At 43.1% G+C, this 25,576-nt stretch overlaps 1 protein-coding gene across 1 annotated transcript; it reads right to left on the bottom strand.

The window, feature by feature from the left end:
* Nucleotides 1-1,913: 1,913 nt before the first annotated feature.
* zc3h4 (zinc finger CCCH-type containing 4) lies at nt 1,914-21,164 on the bottom strand. The gene is made up of 14 exons (XM_080429586.1): nt 20,876-21,164; nt 15,411-15,714; nt 15,018-15,131; nt 14,309-14,522; nt 12,424-12,578; nt 11,956-12,070; nt 11,195-11,331; nt 10,239-10,337; nt 9,983-10,094; nt 9,437-9,546; nt 8,643-9,109; nt 6,960-7,276; nt 6,070-6,321; nt 1,914-4,774 (listed from the first exon to the last, which is right to left on the bottom strand). The coding sequence occupies exons 1-14, from the start codon at nt 20,953-20,955 to the stop codon at nt 3,066-3,068; spliced, it is 4,185 nt and encodes a 1,394-aa protein (XP_080285712.1). The 5' UTR covers nt 20,956-21,164; the 3' UTR covers nt 1,914-3,065.
* Nucleotides 21,165-25,576: the final 4,412 nt, after the last annotated feature.

The raw sequence follows: 25,576 nt of genomic DNA, 5'->3' as shown, positions 1-25,576 counted from the left end.
TGTGAATGGAGATGTGTTGTGATGAAAAATAAACACATCCTCAGCAAAACTTCACTTGATTACTTAAGATAAGTGTGCTAAATACTGATAAAGTGAGGTAAAACTGTGGTTATGAGACTTGCTTCAACACGTGTTCTATGTTGTCACAGTTCACTGACTCACTGACTCACTGCCAGTCAGCTCCGTCTCAGACCTCCAGACTCTGCTGAACAATAGGGATGAGGGTTTAACGGAATTCCAGAGAAGCCACTGATGTTGTGACATCATCAATGACCATTTCTTCAGAATCAACTAAATTTATTGTTTAGTCACCAGTTTCACCACCACAAAAAAACAGTGTGGGTACTGTACAGTATTTTCCCTGGTCAGTATGTGTATAAGATTAGCTGAGTCACAACTTAAGTGTGTTAGTTACAGTACACGTTGAGAGTGGGAGAGAGAGAGAGTGAGCGTGTGTGTGTGTGTGTGTGTGTGTGTGTGTGTGTGTGTGTGTGTGTGTGTGTGTGTGTGTGTGTGTGTGTGTGTGTGTGTGTGTGTGTGTGTCAAGGACTATTTAGGAACTGGGTGAATGACTGCTCCAACTGGTCTTCCTGGAGCCAGTGTTGCAGGATGGGAGGAGATCAGGAATTGAGTCACACACAGGGAGCATGGCATGACAGGAAACTGTTAAAACAGGTTCTGTGAATGATGTCTTGAGCTTCCTCAACTACCACATGCACCCCCACCAAGACCCCAAGCGTAGCATCATTTGAATCTCCAAATATCCCACCACTCTCAAAATAAGGTTCACCTTGAAGTGGTTGGTCATGTATTGCTTTTATTTAGATACTTTCACAACCTCACCTATAGTGAACAATTAGAAAACGCAACCCTTCTCCAGACGGAGAAGTCAGATTTGCAAAGGGCGAACACCGCCCTCCCCAAAAAACAAACAAAAACAATAAAACAAAGGAACAATAAATTGTACATTTTTTTTACTTGACTTACAGGCCTTTCCCCTTCAAAGTCCTCACGGGATTGAGTTAATAGTAGATGTTGTTAGTTTGAATCTTTATACACAAAAAATACATGTCTTTTCTCCTCTCTTTACACTGTTACAGGTTTCTGTATCCCAAGAGGTGAACGAGAGTAATAACATATTCCTATAATATAAAACAAATAATTTCAAAAGGTCAAGTGAGTACATATATTTACCAGAGTATAAAAATAAATAAATTAAAACAATATTTTAAGTGAGATGGACAGAGCGCGCCGGTAGCTTCCCAACTAGCTGAATTACTTCTGCTGGTTGTACAATCTACGCCTTCAGGTGTCAAGAGCATGTTTGAGAGGCCAAACTCTACATTATGTCTGAATAAGAGGACAAGAAGTTTCAAAGCTCCCATTTCCAGTGATTCTGCTAAAACAATCCGATTGACTTTTTTCCAACAAACCCTTTGAAGCATAAAAAGCAAGGTAGGTGTTAACAATTGATTCTTGCCAACTGAAAATCCATCCCCTCCCAGACCCACCTGCCGTAAAGCTGAAGCTCATTAAAGCAGGATGAGGACTGGACAAAATAATCATTTTCTGAGAAGAGTTATTAATTTTGTCACTGGAGAGGGGGCTTAAACTTCTCAGAATCCTGAGAGATAAACCATTTCCAATTCCAACATTCCTCTCTACTATCTCAAGTGTGCAATTAGAAGGATTTTTGCAGTTGCATAGTAACTACTCATCTGGAGTGTTGAGCCGAATTTTTACTTTTGTCATACGGCCGACAATAACTGATGTTCAGTTTAAAGTTTCAGTCCACTTTAATGTCACACATCAGCTGGAAGAATACAATCTGTCTCATCTTGCACTATGATGATGGCCCAGAAAATAAGCTTGCCAATTTTACATTAGAGATTTGAAAACACCACTCATCTGAAAACTTTTGTAAGGCTTTATTTCAAGAGAATTCTAATATAATCCATGATAAACTTAAAGCCAAAAGGTGAATGAACTGCACATCACTAAGATTAAACACTTGAGGACCAATTGGTCGTTCATTTTGAGGAAAAGATAATATTCCTTCGTGAAACGTCAAATGCTGTAAGAGTACTTGAAAGTCCCATTATGTTCGACTTAGTCCTACAGCTAAGTTTTCCCAGCTTGATGATGCATTTAATGACAGTCTATGCTGACTGGCGTATAAGAGGACACACAAGGTGGAGAGGAAGAGAATTTTAAGGTATTTTTGAGGTATGAATAATGAACATTAAACAAACGAACAAAATGAACATTAAAACGTTAAATATTCCTCAGAGGTCATCCTCAGAGTAAACAGACTGACGGCACAAATGAGTAAAACAACTTAAAACAGTTTTTTTATCAAGTAAAACAAAGAGTTAAGTTGTAGTTTTTTTAGGTCTGTAATTATTTTTACAGGAAAATGATGCATGGCAGTGAGTGCATGCTGATGTGATTTATTAGAGTGGACAGAAGAAAAAAAAAAAAACGATTCAGACTGGCAGTTCAGACCGCGACAATACGTAGGACTCAAGATGAATAATGTCAAATAAAAGAGAAGCAAATGAAAAAGTCAAGTGCATCATCGTCCTTAGCATAAAAGAGTGGAAAAACATGAACGTGTGAAATTGATGAAGCGATGAAGAGAAGGCTAGCTAAAGGTACAATCTATTTCAATGCATTTCTGCTGCCTGTATAGTTGTAGCAATTAAGCATGGAGATGATTAAGAGAAATCATTTATATATACATCTTTCTGTTTCCTTTAAAATAGATATTTGTCATCCAAACCTCCCACCCAAAAAATCCTAACTCTTTTATAGAATCTGCTCTGCAACACTGTCGTAGGTTATGTGTATGTCTGTGTGTGAGATGTGTAGGTGTGCGAATGACGTCCTCAAAAACGTTCATAAAGGTTCGTCTTGAACCAGTCCGACAGGCAGGTTTGTTGCCTCAGTGCGCTCTTCGTCTCCCTCCTCTTCCTCATTGTTCAGTGTTCACAAACTCTAAAACGACACGCCTGACCGACCTGCAACATGGACGGGCTGCGAACTGGGCTGGCTAGGGTCAGGGGTCACTGACAGAACGGTGAAGCAGTGGGGTCAAAGCCCTTGAAAACCTCCTTCAGCGAGGCATTGTCCTGTTCCACGGTGGCCTGGTCAGGCTGAGCCGGGCTGCTGCCCCCGAACGGACTGCCTGTCCCGCTGGGCTTGGCGGCCTGTTTCACCATAGTGAACAAGGAAGACACGGGCAGGTTGTGGACCCCGGCAGGTGCCTGATCTGGAGTGGCTCCGGAGGAGCCCTGACCCCCGGCCACGGAGGCCCCAGCTACAGCAGGACCGCCTTGAGGTGCAGCGTTAGGTGATGGTGCAGGCTTGGGCCGCGGCCTGTTGTAGCTGTTGTATCGATCCGTTGCTTGCTCTCCGCTTTTCTCTGGCTCTGGCTGATCCAGTGCAGACTTCCGCACAAACAGGGGCTCTTTAGACTTGGGTTTGACTGTTGCAGTATCAGCAGGCTTGGAATCAGCACTGGCTGAACCAGGAGAACCATTACTAGCACCAGGACTGTCTGGTTTGTTAGTCCGTGGATCATAGAGACTGATGCCACTTAGAACGCTTGCACCGCCTGGCGCCCCAGCCCCGCGCCCTGCCCCACCTGAGGAGAGCAGTCTGGGGTCATAGGGTGCAATCGTTGTGGAAGAGCTGCTGGAGGTCAACGCCGGAGGGGTAGAGGAGAGAGGAGGGCTAGGCGAGGGTTCTGAAGGCTGCTTCAGAGCTGATTTCTGAGGCTGCAGACGGGGGTCGATAGGGGCCTTGCGGGCCATGCGTGGGTCAACTGGTTTATCTACAGGTGCAGGTGGCACTGAGGGAGGAGGACCCAGTAATGATAAAGGAGGAGGCGGCGTGGGGAGGAGGGGGGTCGAGGACGTTTGAGACGGGCTGGAGTTAACCGTCTTTAAGATTCGCGAGAGCAGCTCAAAGTCCGGGATGGCAGAGGCTGAGGGAGCGGCAGGGGTGGGAGGATCAAGGGAGGGAGCTGGAGGGAGGACAGCGGGGGGAGGCTGGGAGGGAGGGAGCGCCGTGTGGAGCTGCTGCTGGACACGTGTGAGACGTGGGTCGAGGGCCGAGATGGGAGGGATGCCCGGTGGAAGCGGCAATAGGTCCGGCTTGGGCATGGGGATCGGAAGGAGGTCCTCGGGTGACCAGGTGATGTTCTTGGCGAAGGCCGGGACATGGAGCACGATGTCTTTTTTGATGTGGCTGAACTGCTGGAGCCGGGAACGAGGGTCTCTCAGAGCCATGCCCATCAGAGGGTCTAAGGGGATGGGCACCGGCTTGTCCCTCAGAACCCTCTCCGTCTCCTCCTCCTCGGCTGCGGGTGTCGTGAGCGGCGGTGGTTTGTAGACTAGTGGAGGGTCCGCTTTAGGATTAGCAGGAGGGGTTACAGAGGAGTCCGAGGAACCAACCGAGACAGTGGCTGCGGCTAGCCGAGCCAGTCTGGGGTCGGCCCGGGGCCCAGTGGAAGACGGGGTCGGGGACAAGTGGACAGAGTCTGAGGTTTGGCCCGATTCGGATGCCCGGGAGAGCCGTGGGTCCCGGGCCAAGCGGGGATCCGCGGGCCGGGGCGGGGGGTGAGCGGGCGATGCCTTCTGTAGACGGGGGTCACTGGGTGGGCCGTCGGGTTTGGGAGGAGGCTTACTCTGCTGCCGTAGCGTCTTCAGGATCGAAGTCACACTGCCACCGCCATCCTCATCCTCACTGGAGTACCAGTTCCCTGAGTCACCTGGGATACAACCAGAGAGAAACATTCATTATTAGTTGGCTGTTTGTCTGAGTATTGTCATAGTTATATCTTACTCAACTGGCCTGGAAACCAGACGAATCTGCCATTGCAAAAAAAAAGAATTGCCCTCGCTCAGTTGTGATTGGATTTCACTTCCTCTGAAGTAGTGAGGGACCAATCAGGGCCCAGTATACAAATATGGGGCGGGTTTATCACCAGAGGCATTCTTTTTATCCGCCACCCTTGGAAATGTAGGTTCCAAACAGAGATCCCAGACTAATATCTACGCAGTGATATTAGTCCATGAAACTTCATACGTTAGACCTCAAACTCAACATATGATGCAATTTTGTGGTCAAAGGATAACATCAGCTACTACACAGGGTCCAGTGCAGTGGAAAACCAAAGTAAACGGCAGAGTAGAGTAGAGGCATGGTGAGCTGGGACTATTAGTGAAAAGGCGACATCTGACTGTTCTAAGTTTCCTATTCTGCCAACTGCAGGTGGGTCAAATATTTGACATCATTGCACGCAATGATTATACTGTACCGTAAATGTACACAAAGCACAACTAAACAACAAATGCTACCGTTTGTTCAAATTAATTTCCCCAAGGCTCATTGTTCTCGTCGTGACTCTTCTTGATATAAACTCTTTAATAATCTGCTGGGAGCCAGTAGTCTGGTGTCTGGGACACAGTTACACAAACAAAGGGATGTTTACATTACAGTGGTCAGCAAAACCAGTCACAGGCCTGTCAGACGTGTTTCCTGCTACCAAAGTGATATGTATAGATTTAAAGCAGAACTACCAAATAGAAATGCAAATAATACCCAATAATGGAATTATAATGGGCAGCTGTAACAATGTACGGACACACACAACAATTAAAATGTCTTGTGTGAATACACCAATACACACATATGTCTAGGTTATGTTGCATGTGCATGACACACATACACAAACAATCAAATCCTTTGTTTTTATTCAACTCAGATGACAAATGAAAATGTGTGCATATCTTTGAATATATATATATTTTTAAAGCGAAACATTTTAAATCAAATCTTTGCTTCTGGGGGTCCCTGGCACAAAACATTTTCAGATGGGGGTCTGCGGCCAAATGTGTATCAATTTAGGGGTCCTTGGCATGAAAAAGGTTGAAAACCACTGATCTAGACCAGTGAATCTCAAAGTGGGGTCCAGCTAAATGACAGTTATGGGGGTATGTGTCCTAACCCATACCAAATTGGGGTCCCTTGAGTTAAAAAGGTCTGAGGAACACTGATCTATACCTTCAGTGTCTCTGCTCTTCTCGGTTCCACCCTCGGCCAGCCGGCGCGCCTCCTCCTGCTGTTTCTGCTGGATCCTCATGAACAGAACACGTTGGGCAGGAGGCAGGAAGTCGGGAACAGACATGCCTCCCTGATTGGCAGAGCCGCCGTTTGCGGAACCGTCTGGGCCGCCTGAATGCTCTCCATATTGGCCATCCCCTCGTCCTCCTCCTGACCCTCCGTCCATTCCCCCAAAGCCCTGGTAGCTGTCACCTGGGAGGGAAGAGAGGACCATGATACTGTTCTAGCTTTTATCTGTTCAGTCTCACATTCCACACCAGCACCGACTGCGTTTCCCCACAGACAAGAAGTATTGGAAATGAAACTATTATTTTATACTTTGGCTATTAAAAAATAGCAGATATACAAGCTCATAGCACGGCACTATGAGCTTGTAGATCTGCTATTTTTTTTATCGTGAAAATTTGTGCAAATCTTTGAATATATATATATATATATATATATTTTTTTTTAAAGCGAATATTTTTAACTCAAACTTCTTCTGGGGGGTCCCTGGAACAACATATTATGAGATGGGGGTCTGCAGACAAATATAAATCATTTTGGGGGTCCTTGACATGAAAAAGTTTGATTTGTAGAATGAAATGTAGAAGAAATATGTTCGCTTTAAAAAATATATATTCAAAGACTTGCACAAACACAAATGTTCATGATTTAAAAATAAATAGCAGATCTACAAGCTCATAGCGCACTCGGTGCCGCGCTATGAGCTTGTAGATCTGCTATTTATTTTTGCCATGCCTCCATATGTTGATGTTTACTGTGCTTTGTACATTTCCGCTCTTTCAGCCCCATATCATTAAATTGCATCGATAAACCTTTATTCTCACCTTCCTCCACCACTCCTTCCATTTTCATGCCCTGCTGCTGCTGGTTGAAGAAATTTTCGAAGAAGTTTCCTCCACCTGGGGGAGCACCTGGTGGCATCATTCCGCCAAGAGGTTTCCCGTCGGGACCAAAGCCTCCCATCATAGGAGGTCCCCCGGGGCCCATGTTGGGTGGCCCCTGATTCATTCCCATGTTCTGCATGTCCGGGGACATCATGCCCGGGGGTCCTGGCGGGCCGGGAAAGCGGGGCGGAGGTCCTCCAGGGTTTTGGGGCCCCGGTGAGCCACCCCCACTCTGGTTTGTAGAGGGAGTCTGACTTCTGGAAAAGGAGAAGTTGAATTAATTATAACAAGAGAGGTTTAAAGGTATCATGACATTCATTTTCACTTTTTTTATTTTCAATGTTTTATTTGGGGTTTTATGACCTCAATTACACCCAAAAAACCTGAACTTAGAACATTCAGTTGATTTTCTGTGGTCTGGGGTTTTCTGAATAATTAGGCTGAAAAGTAATCTGAGCTTGGCCCTTCGACAGTGAGGTCACAGTCGATTAATCCCGCCCACTCTCCTCCTCGCCCCTCCCCTCCCCTATCCTTTCCTTTGGGGGGGGCGGAGCAGAGGCGATGATTGACAGGCAAAATCCCTCACCAGCGACACCCGCAGGCAAAGATTTCTTTTTTCATTGCAGTTGAAAAGGCTTTAGAAATGTGAGAGAAAAACACCTGCCATGGATCACTGGAATGGAATTTTCACTTAAAACTTTTTGTACACTTTTGAAGGACCAGGACAAAGACTTTGAATGTGGTGTAAAAGTGAATGTCATTAAACCTTTAAAGATTGTACTCACAATGTGATGCATAAACTTTCTAATATGATCCTCCCAACATTCTCACGTCTCCCCCCTCTCGTGTTCCCTTCAATAGCATCCAGTTGCTGCCCGCACCCAGTACAAAACACAGGTGATGGCCTACAAGGCAATCAAAGGCATGCCACCCCCTTTGCTTCAGGATATGCTCAAACCCCACACCCCCTTAATGCTCACTTAGATCAGCTAACATAGGAAGTCGCTTCCATAAAACACCCTGGCCAACACACGCGTATTAAGCTTAAGTTCTTCTTCCTTCTGGCTCCCAAGCTGTGTAATAAACTCCCCCTCACAGTCAGGACAGCAATGTCATTCCCCATTTACTACAGCAACCTGAAAACTCACTTCTTCAGACTCTACCTCAACCCCCGACACTTCTCTTTCCTCGTGTCCTTTTTTTCCATCTATTTTGATCGATGCTAGTTATACTAATGCAGACATACTGTATGTTCACATATGCTTTGTTATTGAGATTAGTTTTCCTGGACCACAAATGCTAACAACGTTATTTAGATAGCATGTTGTTTAGACAGATGCTAGGTTGATGTTTGCCTGGTATACTACTTTCTTTGAAGGACTAAACTGTTTTCTTTGCACGCCATTTGTGTGGCCATTTACCATCATTTGTCGAATAGGGTTCATGCCATTACTCTGATCTCGCACTTTTAAGTCACTTGCAATAATAGCAAATTGTAATTGTAAATGTATACATGGTCATGGTTAAGGCCTTAATGTTGGCTAAACGTATTTAATACTTTTTAATGACCTGTGGAAACCCTGTGATGGATAACATAACAGGTGTCTGTTTCTGATCTCTCACCTGACAGCCAGTTTCTGTGCCAGCTGTCCGGTCGGCTGGACTTTGATCTCAAACAAGGAGGGAATCTTCTTCCCTCCACCTCCTCCTCCTCCACCACAGGGAGGCGGGGGGCCCATAGGCGGAGGAGGACCATTTAGGTTGGGGGGTGGTCCTTGGTAGGGACTTCCATCAGGGCCAGGCGGAGGGGGACCCTGACAGGGATTGGGACCAGGCATAGGCATCGGTCCCTGAGGGCCTTTGTTGGGCATGGGCCCCTGGTTTGTTACAGCCGGAGCTCCGAATTCACCCCCAGCCGGTGCACTGAACTCCCCAGGGCCGGCGCTGGCATCCGAGGGACCGGGTCGAGGAGGGGTGGGGAGGAGGCCGACTCCTGGAGGGGGTTTAGGGAGCGGGTTAATACCCTGCTTCTTCAATTCCTCCACCTCCTTCTCATCCTCTGCTCCAGCCTCTGCGTCCTCCGCCAGCATCTGGCAGCAGAGACAGAAACGCATACGGTTCAGTCACAATGAAAATATAAATGAATGCAGTCACAAGAAATACATGTAAAATCCTAAACATTACAAAAGAATGCATGTCAAGACTGATTTCTCATTGGAGAGGGTAATGAGATGACACCATGTTTATACATCTTTAATACATAACCACGTAATTCCTATGTATTTAGTTATACCCCAGGGGTCTATACTTGCCAAATGTTTGCCTATTATGGCATGCCCAGAATTAGGGCGCTAGGGTTCACGTGGTTAAAACACTGTATATTGCAGGATTCAACCTTGGCCGGCAGTTCATCCTACCTTGTTGAGCAGCTCTTGAGTGTCGTCATTGAGGGAATCGTGGGAGAACATGCACTCGTCTCCGTTGACGCAGTTCCCGGTGGTGTGGAACAGCTTACAGGGGAAATCGCGTAGCAGCAGGAGTCAAGGATCTCATTCAACACAAGTTACAAAGTTGAAATGTTGCCCCTTTTTTGGGTTGTCCTAGTCTGATGCTTGATTTGTGTTACGACAGAATAGGTCTGGCTAGGTAATTGGCTTGTGGTTAAGTAACACAAACACGTAGCTCCTAAGTCCTTGTAACTTTAACTCTTTGTTGAATTTGCATTGTGTTATCCTGAATTGTCATGCCAAGGAACTAGTTCTTCACAAGCGTGCATGTAAATGTTTTAATTTGCTTTAAATGATTTTAAGACCGTCACCAAACACTGGTTGATATACTTTCTATCTATAATAATGTCCCTTTTCCCCATGTTTATACCGTAAGTAGTGCACACATCTGAAATGCATAAAAAGGTTCTTGGAGTTGAAGCACAATAGATTGATCCATACTGCAGTAAAGGATATCATGCATGTAGGGGCAGTGCTCAGCCCGGGCACAGAACCCAGTGATGTAAAACTTGCACAGCTCCTTCTTCTTGGGAAGCTCAATGTCATGGCTGAAGTTGCAGTGGTCCCCCTGGTGGTTAAAAGAGGTCATAACAAAAATGCATTAGGAGGGGTTTCTAACAAAACATGAAATAAAAGACAACGAAAAAAAGTACAGATTTCTTTCTGTGCCTTTATTTCCTCAGAATATTATGTAGTGACTTGTTTGTCTTACCCAGGTACACCGGCCCTCTATGTAGTACTTGCAGATGGCCTTTCCCTTCTTGTCCTGGTGCTTCTCATTCTGATTCCTCCTCCCACCTCTTCCACCACCACCACCACCACCTCCACCACCTCCTCCTCTTCCTCCTCCTCCTCCTTCTCCTCCATCTCCATCCATGCCTCCGCCTCCGCCTCCACCTCCACCACCTTCCTAAGATACACATAAACAAAACACACAATACCAACACACACATACACACACACACACACACGAAAAAGCAAAGCGGGGGGAAAGAAATATAGAATGAGTCATTTTATCCAGCAGGTACAAAAGGTGAACAGTGGCTCTTTGTGGCTGGGTTGCAGAGACATTGAAATGCTACATAATCACAGGACATGCTCAAGTAGACCAGTCTGATTCTAATTCATATCTCTGCTGTCGGGCAGAAACCAGCTATGTCCAAAATATCAACTTTTCAGGAAATTAAAAAAAAAACATGTTTTTAGAACAACACAATACGGCCTCATCGAAGTTGGTATGGTGACTTTATACATTGTCAGATACTTGAATGTGTCCTTATATCATCATCACTTTACCCAAATACAGCTCAATTGGAGTTTTTGACCATTAATGTGGAGAGGTTTTTTTTCCCCGTCTGACTTCGTCATTCTAATCAATGATGGAAAAACAACTAACTCAGAGTTAGGTGGTTTGAACGACAGTTTGAGGATCCAATGGAGTTAGGAGGTTCAGTCAGAAGCGCTTTTTAATACTTTTCATTGGTTCAACATTTTTTAAATCCACACACAGACGTAAAGGGTGTTCAATAGCACTGACTTATAATTATTTATTTTTTAAGTTGGAAAATGGAGTTGGTTTCTGCCCGACACACGACGATATACAATGTAAATGATGGTGTGAGACAACTGTCTGACAGATTAAGTTTGCTTAATCCATCAGAGCCTTACCCCATTGTCCATATCTCCATTGTTTTCTTCATCATTCATCCCATGGTCTCCTCTTCCTCTCCCTCGGTTGCGCTTACCGCCTCGGTTCATGCCCCGCCCTCCTTTACCCCGGCCACGCCCGCGGCCACCTTTACCGCCTGGAGTGAAGGGAAAAGAGGAGAGAATCCATGAACACTTCATGTGTACAAACCTGCTTCAGTTTCTTGTGTTTTTTTAATCTATTTACTCTGCTCTAATACAAGTTAGAGTAGATGATGAAACAAGTCTGGGTTTCAATTTGAAAGGGATGTCACCAATGGCTGCAACAGGGATCATTCAGTTAACAGACAGCCTCCTCCAGACCACAGTGTGACATTGCTTTAACCCTTTAAGACCATTTTATTTTAATCTAGAAAATGTGTGCAAATCTTTCAATATATTTGACAAATGTTCGTTTAAAAATATATATATTCAAAGATTTGCACACATTTTCTAGATGTTTCAATAATAGCAGATCTAGTACAAGCTTATAGCATGGCACTCGGTGCGGCGCAATGAACTTGTAGATCTGCTATTTTTGAATAGCCAACGAAATCTAAAGTGACACAGATGCGACAGCAATGACATGGGACAGTGATGTGACTTCTGGGTGGAGGATTGGACCAGCAGTTAGTTACAAGTGATATTTTCGCTCTACTTGCTCACACATGGTTGCTCTGGAGAGCAGAGTCAGCTAAAATATCTGAAATGTAACTAAGCAAGAAAGAAAGTTGTGAGCTCACCTCTCCCTCGTTCCTTGAACTTCCTGAACTGGTTGACATCTTTATAGTCTTCATAGTCATCATCTCCCATGTTGTTGTCGAACTTGTCGAACTTTTCATAGTCTTCTTCACCACCCTAGAAAAAGACATTTAATCACATGTGATTCTTAACATGTTTTAAAATAATTCGTGGAGATTAGTAGCTCATTTGTTTTTTTGCTACAATTGCACTGAGACGGCTCAGCTATCAAACTACTACCATAGTGTTTGTGGTTGTTGATGACATGTATTATTGTGTTAATTTTGTATGCTATGTTGATGAATACATAGGACCAAAATGTCCCCAGGACTTTTTTGTGTTATCCTTTTAGCTTTAATGTCTTACTGTACCCTGTGCGGCTTAAAGTATAAATAAAGTATTCAATCAATAGTTGCCATAGTTAGTGGACTAGCTGCAACGACCTGATAGTACTGAAATGTAGCGCTCACCTCCATTTCTTCGCCGCCATAGCCGTCCCCGTCGTCATTGTCTCCTCCCATCATCTTTCCTCCGCCCCGCCCCCCTCGTCCTCTGCCTCCCCGCCCTCTCCTCCCTCCCCTCATCCCGCCACGGCCTCTCTGGTTCTTCATACGACCTCTGCCCCCTGCACAGAGAGAGAGAGAGAGAGAGAGAGAGAGAGAGAGAGAGAGAGAGAGAGAGAACATTGTAAACCAGCAGTTCCCAAATGTTGTGCTGCGAGACAAGTCCCAGGGGCCAGTTGCACCACTTCATATTAACTCTCTCAGTGCCACGCCCCGACATATCCCGAGTTTTTCCCGAGTACCCTCAGTGCCAGCACGAGAAATCCCGAGTTTTTACTTTTGACTGTGGTCGCGCTATTCTGTATATTTTTCATGATCACTTTCGCTTCCTGACTACATCAGACTCACCCGGAGCCGGATGTAAAAAAAAAAATTTCATTTCCGGGTCACGTTGTTTTTCTCCGGTGATTTTCGGCCAGAATAGGGAAAGTCACGTTTTTTTCACACGGTATAAAAAGCGAACGGAGAGGTCCACGTCTACTCTCTTTGGTCTGGGTGACGATCAGTCATCGTAGTCGTGTATCGCATCGTAATTTAGCCCGATCAACGATTATCGAAAATGTCAACATCCGGTTCTGACCGGATATGACGTGAGCCTGTTTGGGAGGGGGCGAGTGAGCCAGCGAGATCATCAATGTGTCGATTATTTGTTGCTCTCTACTGGTAGAACTGTATTATGGGTTTAAAACCCCAATCAGATCATTTATTTGAATGAAAAATTACAAAATTTTAAATTTTAAAAAAACGCAAATTCCTGGCAGTTTGGGAGTACTTTATGAAAATACTCTTGGCACTGAAAGAGTTAAGTTCAAACTGAGCCTAGTTATAGCTTAAATGGCTTTTAAAAAGCCATTTAACCCATTTAGCCGGGTAAGTATCGTCTGTGTCATTTTAGATTTCTTTGGCTATTCAAAAATAGCAGATATACAAGCTCATAGCGTGGCACCGAGTGCCGCGCTATGAGCTTGTAGATCTTTAAAATATTAAAAAAATATATTAAAAAATATATATATATTCAAAGATTTGCACACATTTTCACGATTTTTTAAGTTTGAACTTTGTGTGAGGTGGTGCAACTGGCTCCCGGTGTGCCTTGGGATTTCGTGACTAACACACTTTTTATTACTGCAATATACAAAGTTATGAAATATGTTTTTAATTTACTTCATCAGTACTTTGCGCACACTAATGTCACAATACGGAGGCAAATTCTATACACTCAAAAACATTTTAACCACTTTCCCTTTCCTCCCTATTTTGTGCATGTCATTATAGGATCTACAAGTTCACAACACGTTGCATCACTACGCATAGTGAGCTTGTACTGTAGATAGGCAAAAAACGTTTAGTAATACAAATACATTTACAGAGTGATAAGAGTGAACCTGTTTTAGGTATTATTTTGCATGGATATGAATAGAAATTTTGACTTGCCCTTTGGTGTGCCTTGGGCAAAACAGGTTTGAAAACCACTGGTGTACCATCAGATTCAGTGGAATTTGGGTTGCTATTGATTTAATTTACTTTTAGGCTCTTTTATCAGTTCACAGCGGTGGAGTGTAAAGAAAGGTTTGCTATTGCACCATGTGCAATATCATTCATTTTCTACAGCGGCTGTTAACTCTTTAGCAAGCTCTGTATAGTTAACGGATTACACAAGCTTAGTATCTATACACACTGCAGCACATATCAGACACTCCCAGTGTTCACAATCACACAGCTTTAAGTATAGAAGTATATTATAGTCAATCATTACCAAAAGCTTTGGGGGGACCAACTGTCCTAGACCCACCTCGACCTCGAGGACCTCCACTTCCTTCTTTGGACTTGCGGTACTGATTGAGCTCCTTGGCGAAGTCATCATAATCTTCCCCATCCCCTCCTCCCATTTCCTCCTCCTCTTCTCCCTCATAGTTTTCTTCTTCGTACTCGTCATAGCCTCCGTAGCTCTGCTTGTCCATCTTCCTGTAGTTGCCCTTCTTGGAGCCTCCATAGCCCCCATGAGACTGGAGACCACAGAGAAAAGGACAGTTAAGTCTGGGTGGATATTCAAAAATAGCAGATCTACAAGCTCATAGCTTGTAGATCTGCTATTTTAGGAAATCTTGAACATTTGTGCAAATCTTTGAATACATATATTTAACTCAAGACTTTGCTTCTGGGGGAGTCCCTGGAACAACATATTTTGATGGGGGTCGGCAACCAAACCAGATATTGTAACAGATATTGTATACAAGCTCACAGCGAGTCACTTTGTGCCACGCTGCACACTTGTACATCTGCTATTCTTTTGCATTTTAAAAAAATCTTGAAAGTGTGAGAACTACTGATTTAGAAGGCATTTGTAGAATCTGCCTCAGGTCTTATTGGGTTAATAATACTTGCAGAGCCAGTTGAGTAGTCTCTTCTACTTCAATTTCATTCTAGGTGTCTTATCTAGCAGTAAGATACTGACACTATTTAACAGTGTACATGGACATTGGCATCCTGTCTTAACTCACTGGGGGAGGGTACGGAGGACTGTATTCTCTACTGTACTTCTGTCTCTTCTCACTGGGACTGTAGTCAGAATCATCACTGAAGTCTGAGCGGTCATCATCAGAGGACGCGTGGCGCTGGAACACAGGAGGCAAAGAAACACACAAAATATTTATTTGGAGAAGTGTGACGTCAACTATTTGGTCTTTGGGATGTTCTTATCTAGAACAATTTTAAATAAATGCATGTATGTATGGTCATGTAAGTTGGGACTGGAAGCGTTAAACGCAAGTAATTGCACAGACAGACAATACAGTAATCCCAACAAAGCTATCTTAGGTGTCAGTGGCACACCAGGAAACATCATAATCAAACACGTAGCACACTAAAGATAACGTGGGCGGCACTCGACTCACTTTGTGTTTCGATTTACGCCTCTTCTTGGACCTCCTCTTCTCCTTCTCTCGCTCCCTTTCTTTCTTCCTCTTCCTTTTGCGGCGGTGGGCCTTCTCCTCATCAGAGCCTGTGCTGGCGTGGCGTTCCTTGCTCCGCCGCGTCTTCTCCCCCACCACCTCCTCTGCTCCTACACCAGCTCCCCCTCCTGCGTCGCCTTCCTCCTCTCCACCTCCTGTGCCTGTGGTACCTGGTCCCACCTCCGTCTCCGCCACCTCCCCCCCGTCATCCGATAACTCGCCCTCCTCCAGTTCGCCATCCTCTCGTCTGTGGATGCAAAGAAAGAACAAGTGGGGACATTATGGACCATGCCATTACATGGAGTGTCGTTTGACCCAAAACGTTATTTTTTTTAGATTTTTTTAATGCAGATGCAATATGCACGTTTTCAACTCACTCATTTGAGCTGCTTTAAAGGGACCACTCTTATTTATTCATAATTCAGCTAAATGTTCTCAATGTTATAAAGCAGTGAAGCACATTAACCTTTTGCATCTGTGTGAAATGTGTTATGTAGAAGAGGAAGTTCATGTTATACACTTTTTCAAATTCGCAATGACAAACGGTTTAAACACTTTTCAAAAGAGTTACAAGGTCATGTAGCCTTGAATATAAAATGTGTAGTCTTGTAAGCTAGGTGAAATGTGACGAGGCGAACGTTATCGAAAGTACGTCTTTGGCACTCTCTGATGCCATGATATGAGTTTAATATAGTCCTAATGCTGTCTTTGGTCATAAAATGTGTACTGTGTTTGGAGATATGTATGTACCTTTGGTTAAACAAGAAGGATCAGACTATAGGCTTGTCATGGTCATCCTATTTTTTGTGTATACAATGACATTGTTTCAGACAGATTTGTGCATAAACAAACCAATGATAAGTCACATATTTACAATACATCATTGGCACACCCCAATGTACAAAAGTACTGCTGAGAAAGAAGGAAAAACAATTAGGTTATAAGACACAAATAAGGTGTCTTATGAGCCTAGGCTTTGGATTTTTACAGAAGCTCCCCTATTCATTTTCATAGCAATGGCCATGACTCATCTTGTTATTGGAGTGCTTGTGGAACGGACAGCACAACAGAGAATGAATAATGGGCCATAACTGGGGTCAAGCGTTGAGTCTCACAAGACAACGTGAGCAAAACCCACAGGCTCCTAATTGACAGGGATCACATGTTGGCCCGGCATCATGCCATGTGGTGGAGAGAAGACTATAGGGACTGGGTGGGTGTGATTACAGTCTGTTCATAGTGGGACAATAAAAAAAAAAAAAAAGTGTTCTTGTTCAGCACTTTGGTTCGACTTTGGTCATTGAAAATGTGCTATATAAATAAACTTTGATTTGATTTGACATAGAGGATGGGACATCGGGAGGGGAAAGACAATCAAGGACAAAAACACAATCAAGGACAAAAACACAAAAGAGACTCAAAAGTTCCAACTAGGTTGTCAGACAGAAGGTGCTGTTAAGTGCATCAAAATAATATCATTGCTGTCGGGCAGAAACCTTGCATCTCCATATTTTTTCAGTAAGTTCATGCCATACTTTGTCATACTACAGTATCACACAACAAAAATAGCCGATCTACAAGTAGATGTGCTATTTCTGCAATGTTTTAAAGTGAAAGAGGTTAAATCTATCTGTGGGTTTTATAAATATTGAACCAATGAAATGTATTAACAAGAGCTTGCATTGGATCCATTGGAACAAGTTCTTTTCTCCAATTCCTGAAAAGTAACGGTTTTGGACAAGGTTTCTGGCCTATAGCAACGATATACTGTAAGACATTGCCTGTGTTGAGTAAACAAACACTGCACAAAGTTAAGCTTGTGTCACTGTTTTGCTTGCTTGAGATAACAGTGCTACAACGTATTAATGTCCTGTAGGCTATTTTTGCCAGAGGGTAGTAGTGGAAGGTTCTAAATTCAGTAACAATGCAAAGATAATGACCATGGTATTGTTTGCCGTTTCTGAATGACAGACCCCCAGCCCTCCAAAACACAGACATATACCCTAGTAGGTATACATACAGTACAAGTAACATCTGAAAATTACCACAAGCAAGGCCAAAGTGAACATCCTTCTTTTCATTGGCAATGATAACTATTCACTTTCAGTATTTGACTATTCAAATAAAGACTTGGGTTGTATTACGAGAAGAGCACATCGTGTGCTGCAGCCAAAGCACACAAGAACACTGTTTAGCAGGCTAGGCGGTGTATAGAGTCAAACTGTTAGGCCTCACATGTCAGCTGTATGTTGAAGATACTACACGGTTGACGGTACACCACATCCTGAACACAACTTCCTTTCAAAGTGGAAAGTAATTAGACGATCTGATCTACAGTCCTTTATAGAGAAAATTTATATCTAAAGGGAAAAGACAGCCAGGGCCTCAACTATAGTTTCTCACCACAACTGCAATATTGCCTAATATGTATTTAATTCCCTGAATAGAACAAACGTTGTAGTTAACTTTAGTTTAGACTTTTCTATTGGCAACACTGATACCTGTAAAACATAATAATCAGTATCTGCCTCTTCCAAATGCACTTCTGTTCTGTCTAGACTTGCGTTCTCTCTTTAAAGAGGAATACTATTCAAGTTAAGATTTATAATTTATTGACATGTCCCAGGGGCCATCCAATTTATGTGTGAACAAACGTTTCTTTTCGGTTTCTCAAACAGGAATGCCTGGTTAATAACTCTGTACAGTGTCAATATACAGAATAAAACATAGGTACCATTACCTATACCTACTCTGAAAACTACCACTTACTACTAGCCACCTATCTCCTCCAACTCTGTACCAGTACAGCCTTGAGAGACCACATGCTGACCTGTCCTTCACCAATAAAGGAATTCTGTGTTGATAAGGATGGAGTGTTCAGTCATAGTGGGGGGTAGGCTGTACAGAAAGAGGCCGCGGTGGGTGGGGAGAGGCTGGGACGAGGCTGGGACTCGTGAACAAAGACTCTACTGACACAGCTGCTGACTGTTGGCTTCGCTGTGGATACAGCGACCCATAATACACACTATATCAATACAGACTTCAACCACACCTGTGACAGCCTACACTGAACTAGGACAGTGGTTCTCAACCTGTGGGTTGGGACCCCCAGGGGGGTCCCCATATGATTTTGGGGGGGTCCCCAGATTGGTCCAACATTGGCCAAATTGTCAGATGATATAAGGAAGAGGCCAAAATTGTGAAATTAGCCGATCTACAAGCTCACAACGCCTCACAACTTGTAGATCTGCTATTTACACAATATTTATATTTTGGAACCGAGTCATACAACATTGAATGCCTCAACTCCTACAGTCTAAGTGCTTGTCAGGGTGGGGATCCCCAGTTCAAATATGATTATTTTGGGGGCGGCGTTGCCTGAAAAGGTTGAGAACCCCTGAACTAGGAGATGAACATAATACCTCAAGGGTTGTATAGGTGAAATTAGATGGATAAATCAGCAATAATCACCCTCAACTGGGGCAAACTAGATTATGTACAAAGATGTAATAAAAAGATTTGTAATAACGTCTGTATTACTCACAGGTGACTTATAAAGCCAACATAACTACATACAGTAGATGCTGCTATATCAACTGAACTGGGTAAATTCTGAGACTGCGAGCTATCTGACCTTAAGTATTGCAAAACAATCTCTCCATGACTTGAATCCATTAATATTGAACCACAGAAACAATAAACAACTTCTCTACATGCATGAAGTGCACGGTGCACCACTACAAATGTCAACTGTGAACATTAGAAGCTACAAAAGAACAATATAATCTTCTGGTCCATTACCAAGTGGGACTGTTCCAAAAAATATTTAGCATGCATTAAGGGACAATAGTTAGCTGGATGAATCTATAATTAAATACTGTTACAACGAAAGGGCCAGGATTAAAATGATGGGGAATACTTACTGTTAGAGGCTTTCTTCACATTTTGCACTTAAAACCATTGTCAAAGGTTTTCCTTACGTTAGGGGGACACAAGTGGGGTTTTAGGGGTTTGAGAGTGGGGTCAACTGGTAAACAGGGGAACACAAAATAGCTAACCGGGGACTTGGTAAAGGGAAACTTTGTGTTCAACTTGAAACTCTTCTGGGATGCTTTGCAAACGTTTTAAGCACACTTTGGGAACTTTTGTGGGTGTTTTGGCACAAGTCAGTGGAAAAAATGGACACGAATATAAAAAAATAAAATACAAATATTAACTTAGCATAAAGTGGAATAAAACCGTAGCTCGCCGAATCGAGGTTAAACAAACGATCCAAAGACGTATTAAAAAAGGTACGACGTAGGCCGTAAAAAACGTTATTTTAGTTGTGGGGGGGATCCAAAAGAACGATAGTCGTTTGTGCAGTTAAACGATTAATGGTGAGCACAAAGATAACATTGTCGGTGCGTAGTGTGATAGAGCTACGCTTATATCATCGCTATCATCGCTTATATCATCGTCAACCTAATGTGACGAACAGCTCCAGATCGATCAAACTCCGCGTCTCGATTAGAACTGGACATTAATTACAATTAATTTACTTGTGCTTGCGTTTTGATTTTAGATATGTCATTTTCCCCACAATTGTAGTTGTAGGTCAAACGCCTGTTAGCTTAGCTTGTTGTCCTTTGCCAGTTGTAGTTATTAGCTAAGCAACAAGCTAATGGTGCTAAGTTAGCTACCCGCCCGGAAAAGAAGGCCCATATTTTAGCAAAAGGCAAATGCTAAAGAAAAGAGGAAATAATACACCCCTCTAGTGTTTTTTGTTTTGACAATTGAACCCTGTCGTAATTTACGCCAATCTAACTAAATTAAACACGGGCGGTAATCAATTAATTACCGATTGATAAGGACGTTCGAACAATTAAAACGACATGTGGGTCATTAACGTAGTTGATTAAAGTTTGTTTTGTCAGGTGTGACTAAGGTTTTACTTCTCTCGTCATGCGAACGTGTAGCTCGACAAAAAAAAAATGTATTTTCAACTGAAAAAACGTACGCACTCCTCAGTTGAAAAGGAGTTATTTTTTTTTAAATAACGCTATTTTATAAATGTCGGCATCAAATGTTATTTTTTCCTCCGCTGAAAATGCGTTGTTTTTGTCGCTCGGCCACTATATAAATGAAGTATTTCTTTCGCCTGTGTCGATTTGGTCCTTGGATGTTTGCAACGTTAATACAATGTGGGAATAAAATGTCCCAGCTTGTTGTATTTGAGCTCCCAGATGTCGTTGTCGTGTCAACATGGCGTTCGTTCGTTCGTTACCTCTTGTTACTTGTTTTCCAGAAAAGGCGAGTTTAATCCCTTTTGAAAGAAAAAAAATGAAAAAGAACCCCCGGGCTTTGTGTAAAAAAAGCACAGGACAGATACATAATTTCATTGAAATGATTGTAGAGAATTACTCGACCTTTCGCCAGTCAGAAGACTGTTGTGTTCGTGGTTGGTAGTTGGGGAGTTTGGATGCACAGTCATGCTTTCCACAGCCATTTTCCTCTAGCTTACATTTAGGTGCCAAAAAATTACAACTCGACACTGGATTCTACTGGCTTATGCGTCACTTCAACTTGGATCTACTGGTTATTTTGGATTTAGGACGAAGTTTTCAGTTCATAGCAGTCACTTCTCCACTAACAGTTGTAAGAGAAATTGGATGAAATTGGCTCCTGACGTTCTCCGTCCTACAGTAGCGATGTGAAATGAAGACTAATGTACTTAAAATGGCGGAGCGTCTTCTCCAAAAGAGAGGAGGCGGATTTATCTCGGCGTGACGTCAGAGCGTATTACGTTCTCGTGCGCTTCTCACGGAAATTACCGAATTGATGGTGGTATATGCGCAAAATTAATGTAAATTGTACATTGTCGACTTGCATGGAGTTTGATTGATTGAATACTTTATTAGCAGTTTGAAGGCAATAAAGTATGGTGTTAAACATCATATAAACAGTTCGAAAACCAAAACAAAAATATGTACAGTAAACAGTTCAGGGGGGGGGGGGCTAGGCTTTGGTTTAGGCAACCGGGCAACCCTAACCCAGGCAGGCAGAGGATGGGATGGCACAGGCACTCACAAAGGGCAAAGAGCTCGCTGAGGGAGTGTTGTTTGCCTCTCTGGAGTCCAATTATATGATAAATGGTACCTTTCTTATAATGATTACCCATATTAACCCTGGTGTCCCAATTTTGGGCAAAAAAAACCAAAACCAAAATCTCCACCAGGCTAAACAGCCGAAGGCCAGAGATAGTTTCCTGTAGGCCACGGCCATTTCCACCAGACAAGATTTTCCACCATTTGGGGTTTACTTCAAAACACTTTTTTGATACTGCTCCTGATTTTGTCCAAAACTCACACAAATAGGTACACTTTATTTCTGTAGTCATGTGATCAAGATGCATTATCAGATTTTTCAGATTCCATTCCGATTGGACAATTGCCTTCTAAAGTTTGTGAGAGGGGCATGAAATTTTGCACACACACTCCCAGCAGGCTAATAAAGAACCGCCACCCCAAATTCTTCAAATCTATTTCATAGTGTATAACAGGTTGCTTCATGTTTTGGGCCATAACTCTTGAACCATAGGTTGTACAATCCCCCCCCCCCCTCATTCCTTGGATCATGATGCAACCTGGTAGGCCTTTTTGTGTTTGCTTCAAAACACACTTTGCGTTTGCTCTTACATATTTTGTCCAAAACTCACAAATCTGAACACATTATCCCTGGCATCATGTGATCACATATCAGTCCGATTTTTCATATTCCTTTAAGATTGGCTATGATTGGCTGGCCCTGGGTAGCCAACCCAGACTGGCGGAGATCTGCGTTCCGAGGAGCACACTTTTCTAGCTCTTTTCTTTCTTTCTTTTTTTTTCAAAATCTTAAAGAAAAAAGCATTTGCTTGCTTTTCAAAACTTGCAGATCTTCAGTGCAAAACACGCCGCATCGTGACCGGTTGTGATTTTCACTATTCGTCATACGTCAAAGAATAAAGCGCTTAGTGGTTAATCTGTAAAGTCAAAGTTATGAATATTATCCAACTGAATGATGCCTTATGTCAAAGCCAGCTTCAAATACAAATAAAAGAGGAAATATGTTTTAGTTTGTGTTTACTGTGTTCGTCTTTGAATTTACATCTTTGTGGAAAAATAGCTATTCTCTATCATAGTTGGCTAACAGCTCTAAAACACACTGCATAACTGTTTAATTGACCATTACATTGTAATAAGAAAAAAAGATGGTGTGAATGAGCTGATAAGCTACACGTAAAAAAAAAGAAAAACAAAAAACTAACTAAAATAAGAAAATAATTTAGATATGATATATCATGATATGATATTTAAAGCGGCACTATGTAACTTTTTTTAATGAATAAAATGTAATTGTGTCCAATCTATATGTAGAGTATGTTAATACAGTATAACTTGTACAATTGGGGTGGTTGTATTTTGTCTCCCTGCTCTTCTATAGAGACATTTAGATTGTGTCAAAGGTGACTCATCTAGACATGGGATCTGACACAAATTTTGACCTGATGGTCAAGATACTTTATTTGGCTATAATTGATAAAACATCCAAGTTCACAACAGTACAATGTATTTGTGGGTGCTTTAAAACATAAAAAAGCTTTCCATAAGATGTTTTCTCCCCTGTTTGTGTGTGTGTGTGTGCATGCATGCGTGAGTGCGTGCGTCCATCCATCTGTCCGTCCTACTGTTTGTCTCGGACCAATCAGCTTCTTTTCATGCATACTGCCAGAAGGCCAAGAAAGGTGCCTATTATTACAAAGTGCCAAAAAATAATGGACACATCATCCGATTAGCCCCAAATTTGTATAATACATTGAGGGGCCTCTAAACAACACAGAGCCAAAAGGAATTGCACTTGGACCCATAGGAGGCGCCACAACTTATGTACTGTAGCAGGACAGGATTTCGTTCTCCAAATTTGGTACAAATAATTTCAGGTCATGTGACAAAGCTGAAGAATAAAATGTATGTATGTTGTTTATGGACTGCAGCTCAGCATGATTCAACATTATAGTCCCAACCAGAATTGACACAAAAGCTCAGAGACCTAGAACTGCACCCGAGCTTGTGTGACTGACTGGACACTAGAATTCGAGTTGGCCCCCGCTGCCCGCATCCTCAGGTTGTTCCAAAGCAGCACCATCAGGAGCCATCCTGTCGGGCTGTAATGTATCACCTCCTGGTGTGAGAACTGCACTGTCCTTGAACAAAAGCCATAAGAGGTTATGCGGACAGCCCAGTGCATTCGTGGGAGTTGAGCTTATCTCCCTTGGTCCCTTCAGGAAATATACGAGAAGCGCCGTGTGTAGTCAAAGCCCAGCATATCATCAAGGACACTCACCAGTCACCACGCCCGCAACAATCTGTTCCCACCGCTACTGCCGCCACGCCCAGACAAGCTCTACCATTGTATCAAGAGCCATACCACCAGATTTCTCAACAGTTTCCACCTGGCTACCATTAGACTGTTGAACAAGCCCTGAACACCGCCTGGCGTCAGGCTGTCATGCCACACAGGATTAGTTTTTTTTAATGTCTCACCTGCACGTGGCACGTGGCGCCAAATGCGAAAAGTTTAACCTATGTTGTAGAAATGCTCCACACATCTGTGCAAGACTTTAGCCCATCACTTTAGCCCATCATATATAGGCAACCAAGTATCCCAGCCTGGTGGAATAATGCACGCTGCGAAGCGCCAACTTCAACTTTATTGTCACATCACAGGTTTACAGATGTAAAAAGGTGGGTGAAAATATTTGTTATACAAGCTCCCATCTTTTGGGAAAGAAAAAGATAGAAAAAACCTTCCCAAGGAAACCGGGTCAAGTGTCAAATATCCCTAATAAGAGTGAATAAGCAGGGATGGGATTATGACTCGCATCTTTGTGGGCCCTCCATGCTGCAGAATGGAAGTCGGGTGGCCACGAAAACAAAGTACTCAAATTGTAAGGCTGGGTCAGAAAAAGCACATGTAGAGACCTGTTTACTGGATTTACAGTAAATGGGCCCTTCTAGGATGGCCGGGGGCCCTGTTAAGGCCATATAGGAGGGGTTTTGTACTGTTTAGGCTGAAGGACCTATGTATTTGAGAGTTAACCTATATACATTTGAGTAAATTGTCAGTGAGCCTTGTGGCTCAAGGCTCCCCAAGGCTCTCCAAGGGCCCCTGTTACTGGTAGCCCCATTGGCCTGGTCTATAATCCATTCATGGAATAAGGTGCATAGTTAGAAGATAAAAATGTCATGAGGCAGTTAAAATAGCAGCTATAAGGTCTATAGTTTAAATAACAATAGCAATAAAATAGCAACAGATATAGAAACATTTCCCCATGTGTCAGAAGCACAAGTTTACACATATCCCGGAGAGATAATAATGTGAGAAGTGAAACTCAATCAATGGATGTGAGGCGCCTAAAACTAAAAGATAGCCTACACTTCTGCAAGGCACAAGACAAAGTGATCTATGTTGTATAAAAAAGGGGGGAAAGAAAGAAAGCGACATTTGGATGATTGGTTTTGGACGATATATTATAAAGTCTTTATGGTTTCATTGTTAAGATCCCCAAAAAAGGAGACCTCAGGGAGTGTAAAAGCTACAGAGGTATAATGCTGCTTTCAACACCAGGGAAGGTGCTCAACCGCATCCTACTTGAGAGGCTTCAAAAGGCAGTCGATGGGAAACTGAGGGAATAATAGATCCTGTGCAGACCAGATAGCCACACTCAGGGTTATCATCGAACAATCAGTTGAATGGAACTCTCCTGTCTATGTCAATTTCATAGATTTTGAAAAGGCTTTCGACAGTGTGGATCGGGCGATGCTGTGGAGACTGATGGCACACTATGGCATTCCCCCAAAGTTGATTAACATTATTAAGAACACCTACCAAGGGATGCAGTGTCGTGTCCTCCATGAAGGATGCCTATCAGAGGCCTTTGAGGTCCTGACTGGGGTGAGGCAGGGATGCATGCTCTCACCCTTCCTGTTCCTCCTCTGTATAGACTGGATCATGATACAAGCAATGAACAATAGCCGAACTGGCATACAGTGGAGCCTGACCGAACAGTTGGAAGACCTGGATTTTGC

This window comes from Gymnoscopelus braueri (genome assembly GCF_963280865.1).
Source record: "Gymnoscopelus braueri genome assembly, chromosome: 5".
Lineage (NCBI taxonomy): Eukaryota > Metazoa > Chordata > Actinopteri > Myctophiformes > Myctophidae > Gymnoscopelus > Gymnoscopelus braueri.
Note: the sequence above shows the minus strand (reverse complement) of the source record. Positions and strands in the feature narration are given on the sequence as shown.